Genomic DNA, 10,861 nt, shown 5'->3' on the forward strand with positions numbered 1-10,861 from the left:
ATTAATAACAAGTTTACTGGCACCTTCAGAAATAGGGAAACAAAATTGCCAAGGAAAAGCCAACTCTAAAACACCTGTGAATTTAATTTCCCATATTCTGCACTTCAGAAGTTTTTCCTCAAAGTCAGAAAAGTTAAAATAAAAAAACCCCTCTAGGCCTGGACTAGATGCAGTGAGTGGCCAGTTGTTCCTGCAATGACACAGCACTGAAGTGCCTCACACACAGTTGACCCAGTGGAGACGATCTGGCTAGAACTGGGACTAAAGATCATCCACCTTCGACCACAAATCTCCAGTCTAGTCTTGTATTCTTTTTGTGCTTCTGCAGAGGTGAAATCAGAAGACATAGTTTTGGGAATAAAACCAATGTGATTTTATTTAGCTTGACTGATTTTGCTGTACTTGAAGCAAATGGTAAGAACGTGCTTTTGATTTACTTTTTCCCTGAAACATACAGTAACGAGAGATCTGCAACACCCTCTGGAGCTTGGGATGCCGAGCTGAGGATGTGGTACTTCCCCTGTTGACAAGGCAAGAAACAAAGACTGGACAAGGAAATCATGTACCTTTCAAAGGTATTTTTAATAGTTTTCTTTTTTAATAACGATGTACCGTATACATCCAACAGTGTCTAAGTGCCCTCCCTCGAGGCGTACAGCACGCATGCTGTGCACACTAAGGCACGCGGGAGGGAAGTCGTGTTTGACAAATGCAAGGGCAATGTTTCCACTACACAGCATCAGAGGTAAGTTTCTGTAGCAGCTCTGCCACAGGACTGAGCTCGTTTGATTCACGTGACAGCAAGTCATAGACCAGCTCCCTGGGAATTTGGCAAGTTTGTCACCACCAAACCACTTTCAAAGGCACTGACCATCTTTCCTTACCCCTAGCTAGGAACAGTCACGTTTTTTCCACTGATTTGCAACAGAATGCTCGCATTTTAGTGACACAGAGGAAGCAGCACTATTAATTCATTCCCCCAAAATGACAACTGCCTCCTGAAGGCCTGCACGCCCTCTCCGTTTGAAGCCTGTCTTCTGTGTGCCAGCTGCTGTGCCGTCCAGTTTACATCCTCAGGATTCAAGGCTTAGAGTATTGTGCGTTACTTTTAAGTCCTACCTTACAGCAATTTTTCATCAAGTAAGTACCTTGAATGTAAATCAAAATGCTTTGAAGCAGCGGAAATAAATTAAACAAATGTGATTTGTTTATAAAAATATTTTCTTATAAATCTTTAAAGCTTATAAAAGCCCGAAAATACATTTAAAAGAATCTCCGAAACATTTCATCCTTTGCAGTGTGGTTACAGTTCAGAAAGTGAGAAGAAACAAAGCCCACAGACACTTCCCATGTATCTTCCCACCAGGATCTCCATCGTACAACACGCTTAACCTACAAGTCAGACTGCCTTTGACATCCTTCCCCGGGTCACATCCTTCCTGCTGGAAAATAAAGCGTTGGGACGCAGCCGACAAGGCTGCTGCTGAGACAGACATGGCACAATCAGCTTTTCTGTAGTTGCTGCATGGAAACGTGGATGTCGGTGGTACCAGCAGCCACGACTGAAGCTGGAGCTCAGGGATACGTATGTAGGACATAGGTGCTCTTTGTTAACAGTTGCTTTCTGAACTGACATTTTCAGATTGGGGAGGCACGTGGTATCACGTACAAACATACCACCGTCTCGGCCAGTGATGTGGCATCTAAAAATACCAATATTCCTGTTTATTGATTACAGGATGGGTCTTTTTAATAAAACCAAAATGACCTTGATAGTCCATCCAATATTTAAACTGCATCACTTGGTCCTCTTGCACTTCCAGGAAGACTGTCCTTCATCCTGCAGCTTTTTAAGTTTTGGTCCAAGTAGGAACCACCAGCCAAATCCCAGAATGACACAGGTGATGGATTCCACGTAGTATCCGTCCAAGGTGGTAACACAGGAACCACCAGCTTTTGTGCAGAGCTGAAACAGAGCAGCAGAAGTTGATGCATTATTCTCTGGGAGATGCAGAAACACACAGACCTTTAGAAGTTATACCCTTGCATCTCACCGCTGCGTATTTCTGGGAAAAACATGCCCAGGGCGTTTTTTAATTGCAGAACTGGAAGAAAAAACACTCCAGCATTGAAAGGGGAAGTGTACAGCACACGGTTGTTTCTGCTATTGTTCAGCTTTCAATACTGCTGTAACCCTCAGATAAATCAATCCCCTTGAGTGGAGGTTCTGCCAGCATTTTCATTATTCTGAGACATGTCAAGATCAAATTAGGAATAAGAAGGGAGCGGTGGCAGTGATGGAACATTACCAACTGGCAGGAGGTGAAAAGAGATCAGAGGAACGAGGCGAAGGAGGAAGGACTTCAGTTCAATAGAGGCCCAGGCACAGGGGAACCCGTGGCAAGCCAGTGAGAAACAGGCAGAAGCAGCATGCACTGCAGCAGCAGTTTCCCCTCTGCAACCAGTAAACACTCCAACTGCAGTTCAAACACGTCATGTTTGACTCCTGGAACACTTTATTTACTTAGAGAACATCTACATCCCAAAGAGTCCTGGCATTCAAGAGTGACATAAATCTCAATCATGAGTAAGGGAAAAAGAAAAACCCAACAAAAAACCTCCAAACATTTCCACCCTTCCAAACAGCCGCATTAAAGCTTCTCATTTGCTCAGGAGGCTAATCTGAACCCTCGCTTTCCAGGCAGTTTTGCGTCCTGCTGTTTGATCTGCGTGCAGTAGCACAGCACGTTCTTTGTTCTTTTCCACAGGGCTCCCCAGAAGGGGGATGGCAGCCAGTCACACCGCTCAATTTCACGTGGAAAGTGAAGATCAAAGAGAGCAGAGTAACGTCATGGGAGAAGGTATTGAGGTATCCAGATCGGGAGGCTCCAGAAGACAGAAGGAACAAAAACCTACCACAAAACTTATGGGACTTAAGGGACAGAGAGCCTGTCAAGAACAGAGCCCTAATTACACAACTCCAAACTTTGCAAGGTTTACTCTCAAAAATGTAACTACAGTCTCCTCACGCCGCAGAGGATGCGGTGCCAACCCAGTGCTTCTACCACCAGCTTCTCAACCCAGCCCAGAACGAAATGGACAACTCCCAAAGATCTGCAGTTGCAGAGTAAAGATGTTAGTTACTAAGATAAAATCAGACTTAATTTTACTAGACAGGAAAATTAGCTCAATTAGTGGGAAATTTAAGCATAAGCTATGCGCTATGAAGGTTTTCAAAGGTGAAAAAAAAACACTAAGAGAAGCCATTTAATCAATAAATAATTGACCTTCGCTGCCTCCAAAACTGACCTCTGCAGCCACTGGAGTTCCACAGGTCTGTTCCTGGGCCCCTGCACACTCTTTCACCGTGAGTGGGTCCACAAGCCAGAGCGCCACGGTGGAAGGCCAGTTCCCTCCCAGGTTCGACACAGTATTCAGGAGCGTCATGTAGGTCCCTCCGATCAGCGGATCGCTGACTTTGGCGTTGAAAGCCATTATTGCAACGTACATGCTGTACAGCGTGATCTGTAGCAGAGGTAAGAAAACCCACAGGGCAGTCAGGTCTCTCCAGTTGCAATGACAACTAAAAACTCTAACATAAAAACTGTTCAAAGAGATTGCTTGGAGTTAGCAGCATTGACTGGAAAATAATCCCAACAGGTTAAAATTGCACAAGAGCGAAATTACTTCTGCAGCCTGGCTCTCTACTAACACCAAGAACCAGCCTCGCCACTGGTCTCAAGTCATGCTAAAATGGACCCAGCCTCACATGCACGGGAATGACTCAGGCTATCACTGAAGTATGACAAGGCCAGCTAAAATAGCACATAAAAATAACACTTTTGCATTTAAAATCAACTCTCAAGGCATTGCATACATTTTAGTTCTGGTCCAAAGCCCAGTTTGTACCAGGCGTTTGTGTTCCAGGCCTTTGGATCAGACCCATTATGACATTCCCCCAAAATCAATCAAGTCTTTTCTCTAGGACCAGGATCACATAACTTTATGGACCTGCACAATAAGCACAACCATCATCATGCCTATGAAACTCAGTCAGAATGCTGGGATTTCTCCAGCTCCACCATGCTTTTGAGCTGCTGGTTTGGGGGAAAAAAGATCTGGGAAACAAAAGCAGATCTGGTCAACTGAAAGTAACTTCATAGAAGATGTTCAGTGGAGCACATGGAAGAGGGAGAAACAATATTGGTAAGAGTATCAAAAGTAAATATAGCCATGCAGCACATAGGTCGGGCTGAGAGGAATCCTAGTGTAACTAAGGCCAAAAGCATTTAGAGTCCTCTCGTTGATTGACCTGAAATACCCTCCTGTCCACCTCCCCTTCCCACAGACAGTGTATGTTACCTGATGTAAAGCATAACTGAACAATAGCACAACATAGTAGTAGACAGGAAATCCTCCTTCATGTTTGACTTGAGGAGTCCACCACACCAACAAAGCAAATTCCAGGCCAAGCAGTAATCTGGAGGAATAAGAAAGACAATTTGTAATTCAAGTAATTCTTCCCGTGTGTTTCCTTGATACAAAGCAACTATCAAACATTTATACATACAGAATACATTAAAAGAGTTTATATCTAAATAGTTACAACTATTTCTATCTTAGATTTAGATATTAAATATTTGACAAGCACTGAAACTGTAAACATTTTATACCTAAATAATTGTCTTCCATATAAACATAATTCACTGCCAGATCTACACTAGCTTTCTCCCTTGCCCCTTCACACAGAAATTTGTTTTTGTAGAAAGCAACGCACAAGACACCCAACCAAATCCAGCCAGAGCAAGACCTACCCTTTTCTTTTTTTTGGGCAAAAACATACATAGTTGCATAAGAACACGTTAAGGTAACGGCTACCTGTTGCAGACATGTTACATCCAGTAGCTGCACCAAATGACTGGTCAACGTGCTCCACCACTCTTACGTGCACAAGTAATTTCACAGACAGTCCCAGATCTAGTCAGAGCAATTTGTGAATAACGAACTATCAACACTAAGAGCAGGAGAGTACTGCTCTAAGGCTGTTGTATCTGCAGCTTAACAACACCTCACATTCCACTTTCTTACATGTGTTACTACGTAAATCGTCTTCAAGGCACGAGACACAGAGTTCACCTTACTATGAGAGTTCTGACATATTTTCTTGTATCTGGAAGTTTAAGAGCTACACAAGAAATCCTACACTCGATCTGAATAGACAAATGACTACATTTCTGTCAAACAAGATTTGTTTGTTTTTACCTAAAAGGCATGGCTTTGTAAAACGTGTTCAGGGGCTGGGGCCCCGCTGTGTATTTGCTGATGATCAGAGGCAAGATGATCTGTAAAGGAACCATTGGAACCGCTAGCAGAGCTAAGTGCTCCTTTGGGACGCCCTCTTCCACCAGTTTGAGTCCTGTTACAGCATCTGCTGCTGAAAATCCCACCTGCAATACAAGTTAGACAAAATAAACTGGGGAAAGCAGTGACAGCTTGGCCAAAAATTCAGTTTACTCAGTATTACGTAAATTGAGAAACGTGACAGAGTACAATTCACTTTTGTGTCTCATTTGATTTCCTAGTCTGTTCTGAAACATGTTCTACACTTGCACACTCTTATCATCAGTGCCAAAACTATACCAAGAACATTAAAGACAGCAATGATATTCATGCCTGTGCCTTAATTGCTGGCAGTATCCACAGTGGCCAACACGAAGCTGTGGAAACCTGGTTTGTACAGAGTTGTAGATTCTGGGAATAGCATTTAGGTTAAAAGAAACCTTTTCTGTACTTCTAACTGCAGGCTACACAAACAGCCTAACTGTTTCAAAATGTTTAAAACCAAATTACTTTAATACTAGACTATATCAAACTTCTCTTTAATGCTTGTATAAACACTTACAAAAGCTCAAACAAATGTTTTCTGTTGTACAACCTTACTTAGCACAACGATACAAGCAATTTTGTTTCAAATTTAATGTGAAAATTCAGACCTCTGATGGCAACCACGAGCAAAACTAAGAAATAACTTACATCACAGGGACTCAGCAAGCTTTCAGAATCTGATCTCATCAGCATCTAACAATTCATCTATGTATTACTTACTTTTGCTGTGAGAATCAAGAGACAGAACGTAAGAACTGCCGGCATCTTGATGATTGAGAATAGCAGCTTGTATGTATCAGTGATGCCTTTTGTTTCTTCTTTTGTTGGGGTTAGTTCCTTGTTTTCCTTTTTCAAAAGGGCGACCAGTGTAGTGGTAATTAGAAAGACAGCTCCCCAGAAAAACAGGAAATCTGGGGGGGGAAAAATAAAATAAAAAAGTCTTTCTAGCAGCCATCATCAACAGTTCATTAACAACTCCCTGAGTATCTAAAATGCAGTTATTTTGCAACAATATAAACCTAATAATCAAAAATTGAATGAAAAACTTGAGAGGAAGAAATCATTCACAACTCTTCAGTTGATTTACTGTGTAGTCATGTAACTACTCCGTGCCCCAACTCTATACTCCCTACATAATACCGACCTACCATCTGAAGGGAACAAAGATTTATACTTGTAAGTGTAAAGATGGCCTGATGAAAGCTCTTACACAGTTGTCAAGTAGAGAGTCACTCAAATATGTCTGTTTTAAGTGGCTATTGTACTTGCTAACTCTTAAGTGCTCTATTTGAAGCAGATAGAATATTTGCTAAATTGTGGATTTGAAGGCAGCAATAGTAAAAATAGACGAATATTTTACAGCAAGTACTTTTTGAGTTACTGAATGGATTAATCTAAGGTAATCCTATCCTCCACCTTTATGGAAGAGGCAAGAAAGAACTCAGTAACACGCAGAGGGTAAGACAGAAGTAGCCTTTTATCTTCCTGGTCACCAGCAACTCCAGAAGCCTCGTGGTGACTTTAAGCGAGGGCCAGTGAAAGGGCAAAGGCAGTGCAAAGGTTTGGGCAATTATTAGCTGCTTCTCATGCACAGGAGGAGAACAAGCATGGAAGCAAACATGGGAAGTCTCCTTTAGCTAGACCCTAGCACTGGCAGTGTAAAAGTGGCATTTTAAACCATCTTCTGCTGCTTCCACATCGGTTACTTTTCCCTTTTCTAAAGAAAAGAAGATCTCATAACCAATGCTGTCAGATTGCTCTCTCCTCTATTACAAAAAGGTACCCTAACCATGTATTTTTAAGTAAAAGGTGAGTTTTCAGAGAGTCATGCTAATCACAGCTACTGTCTACAAAAGCCATACAGGAGTGGCACTCTGATAATAGCACTAAGCGTTATCACCCCAGCGAGAGACCTACAGTGCAAGGCCAGGAATAGAAATAGCTTGAGCATCATGGCATGAATACTTCTGGTCAGGAGAGCCCTGCCAGCTGCAATACAGCAACGGCTGGATTAGCCAAAAAAAAAAATAAAGCAGCTATATAGTCCTCTAACAGGCTACAAGCAAAAGAACTTCAAAATTACAGTTTACACAAGGAATTTCTAGCATAAAGTTTCTGGTGCCACCAGTGCTGCCTGGCCCCATCCCTATTTTGTCTCTATCCTATTCCTAGAAAAAATAAACCACTGTGTTGGGGCAAAGCAAACTTTTGAACTAGAACAGGGACAGAGCAGGCTGGAAAATAACCATCAACGAGGGTGCGTGGGGGGACAGGTGTTTCATCACAGCAGCTTTAAGTAATTCTGAACATTGGTTGGACATTAGGAAGCATTTCTTCTCAGCAAGGGTCATTAGCCATTGGAAGGGGCTGCCCAGGGAGGTGGTGGAGTCACCATCTCTGGAGGGGTTTAAGAAAAGCCTGGACATGGCACTTAGTGCCCTGGTCTAGTTGACAGGGTGGTGTCAGGGCAATGGTTGGACTCGATGATCCCAGAGGGCTCTTCCAACCTCATTGATTCTGGGATTCTGTAAAGCTACACAGCTTCACCTCTCCAAACTGTGAAGTTTGCTGCTGCTTTAACTGCCTGACCCAGCTCACCACGAGCCCCGTTACAACCAGGCTAGGACCAGAGAGCCACCCCCCTCATTTCAGTACTGCTCTGCACTGCTTCAGGAGAAGCATGGACACGGCAAATTGTGGCATACAGTCCCATGAACAAGGCAACAGAAATTTCTTGCAGTTTTACCACCCAAAAAAGCATATCCTGCAACTACAGCGTCAGAGCTATCTGCTTGTCTTACTCCACCCAGGTTACTACTCCAGGACAAGTTAAACAGGTTGCGTTGGTGGTTTCTGGTTTCGGGATATTTTTTTTTTTTCCCCAAAGACAGCACTCTTGTAATAGAAACAAATCCATTTGTACAAACAGTGCCAAGGAAGAAAAAAAAGAGAACAAAAAAAGCGGACAGTGAAGGTAAGAATAGACAAACCAAGCTCTCTTCACCACACTAGTGATTTTCAAGTTGCATCAGCAGTAGAAGACGTCAGTCTGCCGCTGGAGCAAGAGGGAAGAGACACGCCAGCACTGCCAAACCACACAGTGTGGGAAAACAAAGGAGAGGGATAAACCAGGAGGGTCACTTTGAGGACTGCTCTACATTTGTTGACATAGAGACCAGATGTGGGGTTATCAACAGGAAGGAAGGAGGAAGACTATTAGCTGCATAGACAAAGTACAGCAGTCTTGGAAACTGATATCCCGATTTATCAATAAAGTAGGTACAGGACAGAAAGCCAAAACTAGCCTTTAAACAACAATTCAACTCAGTTTTGGCACACCTTTTCCCTTACACAGTACAGGCAGAGCAATCAACGTAAGAAAGGGAAAAGAAACTAAAACCATGAGAACTGACTCTGCTGGCCATGGTCCCTCGGGGACTGCAGCCAGAAGCGGTGCCAGTTTCTCCTGTCCTCCCACAAACTGAACTGGCTAAGCTCAACCTTGTAACCAAAACATGTGCATTTTAAGCATCTTCTAGGTAACGTGCCTAACATCAACCACCTCATACAATCTTCCTGAAAAAAAACCCAAACAACCCAAAAACCAGCAAACAGAAGACATCCCTGGACTAACAGCTAGTTATGGTTAGATTACCAGACTCCATTCATCAAAGAGAAAACAAAATCCCCCTTAATTTACTAAAGGCCTTCCTTCAGACATTGGCTACGTGGTCAACCCTGAACACTTGTCATTTCTACTTCTGTGAACAATACCATCTTGGAAGAGTAATTTTTTTTTTAATTTCCCCTTTGCTTCCTCCCAGAAGTAGATGCTCTTAAAAGGCCTCCTTAAAAAGAGGCAAAGCTTTTGGTTCGTTCATGGTTTTTTAAACAATAATCTATTCCATGGTCACTAAACTAGAGAGAAAAAAAAAATCTCTCCAAAGTGCTTAGGTCAGCCAAGACAATGACAAGGCAGGTTTCCTTCCCTCAAGCCCAGAGAAGCGAGGAAGTTCAGTGCATGTAGCAGTGGACTCTGCCAACCTCCTGGCAGGCTGTGCTCTCTCAGGGGCAAGGAACAAACCAAACCTGCTCGATTCACAGCGCCAAGCTCTGAACGGAGCTTTGGTCCAGGCTCAGGGAAGAAGCATCCCCATCCCAGCGGTACCCAGGCAGTACCTGAGAGGGTAACAATCCCTCGGGGCTGGGGCTCGAACCGCAGGTACTTGTTGCAGAAGGAGGCCGACTCGAGGGCCAGGAAGAGGACGTTGCCCAGGAAGTAGCCGGCCGTCTGGCCCACGGAGTTGCAGGTGGAGGCGTAGCCCACGTTCTCCCTGGACAACATGGTCAGGGCCCAGCCGTCCACCGCAATGTCCTGCGTGGCCGCCAGGAACTCGAAGAGGAAGAAAGTCACAGTGAGGGCCACCACGTCGGGGCCGCGGCCCTCCCCGTCGCCCAGCAGCACGTCCACCTGGGTGGACATGTAGATCATGAAGAGCCCCAGGACGTACTGCGTGGGCACCAGCCAGGACTTGCGGCGGCCGAAGCCCCGCAGGTAGACGGCGTCCACCAAGGGGGCCCAGAGCAGCTTGAGGCTGAAGGGCCAGAAGACGAAGCTGAAGAAGGCCTGGTCGGTGTAGCTGGCGCTCTTGCTCTGCAGGATGAGGGGCACGCTGCCCGCCAGCCCCAGCGGGATGCCCTGCAGCACGTAGAGCACCAGCAGCAGCAGGATGCTGCCCAGCTCCGCCCGGCACCCCCGCGCCCCCCGCGGGCCCCGCTCCGGCGGCAGCAGCGCCTCGTCCTCGCCGCTCGGCAGCCCGTCCCCGCAGAGCGCCAGGCCGGGCGGCGCCTCGCTCCTCACGTCCAGGCAGTGGTGGTGGCTCCCGGCCCGGCGCTGCCGGCCGCCCTCCTTGGCCGCGATGGCGGGCGACATGTCTCGGCCGGCGGCGGCCCGGGGGCCGTGCTGCGCCCCGCGGCCCAGGCGGGAGCGGACCCGCCGCCGCTGACGAGACGCCGCGCACCCGCCCGGCCGCCGCCAACCGCTGCCGCCCCGCCCCTTCCGGGCACGCGTGCGCTCGCGGCAGACGTGGCTGCTCCTCATTGGTGCAACGCAGACTTACGTCAGACGCCCGCCCCGCCCCGCTCCCGCCGGGCGGGGGTCAGCCGGGTCACGGCGGCGAGCGGGGCCCAGGCCCGGCAGCCCGCGGGCGGCAGGGCCCCCGGAGCCGGCACAGGCCCGCGGCGGGGCCACCGAAGCGGCTTATCTCTCGGGGCGGAGCAGGGAGCTGCCGCGCTTCCCTGGGCCGCCCCCGCTGTGGCCGGCCCTGCGCGGCTAGAACGGGTGTGGATGCGCGTCCCTCAGAGCCCCGGTATCGCGCAGGCCGCGCACCCACCCCCCGGGGGCTTAAAAACCGTCTCCAGCGAGCGTGCGCCCACCCCGGGCCGGTAACCAGCGCTGTTAAACGGTCGGTAAATA

General features: G+C 46.7%; 1 protein-coding gene across 1 annotated transcript; it reads right to left on the minus strand.

Annotated features, from left to right (window-relative positions):
* Positions 1-349: 349 nt before the first annotated feature.
* SLC33A1 (solute carrier family 33 member 1) lies at positions 350-10,350 on the minus strand. The gene is made up of 6 exons (XM_068406408.1): positions 9,565-10,350; positions 6,106-6,296; positions 5,263-5,447; positions 4,363-4,480; positions 3,310-3,525; positions 350-1,966 (listed from the first exon to the last, which is right to left on the minus strand). Exons 1-6 carry the CDS (start codon positions 10,316-10,318, stop codon positions 1,799-1,801), a joined length of 1,632 nt encoding a protein of 543 aa, XP_068262509.1. The 5' UTR covers positions 10,319-10,350; the 3' UTR covers positions 350-1,798.
* Between the last annotated feature and the right edge of the window lie 511 nt (positions 10,351-10,861).

Source organism: Nyctibius grandis, chromosome 8 (assembly GCF_013368605.1).
Source record: "Nyctibius grandis isolate bNycGra1 chromosome 8, bNycGra1.pri, whole genome shotgun sequence".
Lineage (NCBI taxonomy): Eukaryota > Metazoa > Chordata > Aves > Nyctibiiformes > Nyctibiidae > Nyctibius > Nyctibius grandis.

What these genes read in the sequence shown, in the direction of transcription:
- SLC33A1 (XM_068406408.1), bottom strand. Translation starts at nt 10,318, where the DNA reads ATGTCGCCCGCCATCGCGGCCAAGGAGGGCGGCCGGCAGCGCCGGGCC. An exon ending in AGGGATTGTTACCCTCTCAG is followed by an intron (nt 6,297 to 9,564) that starts GTACTGCCTGGG and finishes TTCCCCCCCCAG; the next exon opens with ATTTCCTGTTTTTCTGGGGA. An exon ending in TACAAAGCCATGCCTTTTAG is followed by an intron (nt 4,481 to 5,262) that starts GTAAAAACAAAC and finishes TTATTCCTCCAG; the next exon opens with ATTACTGCTTGGCCTGGAAT.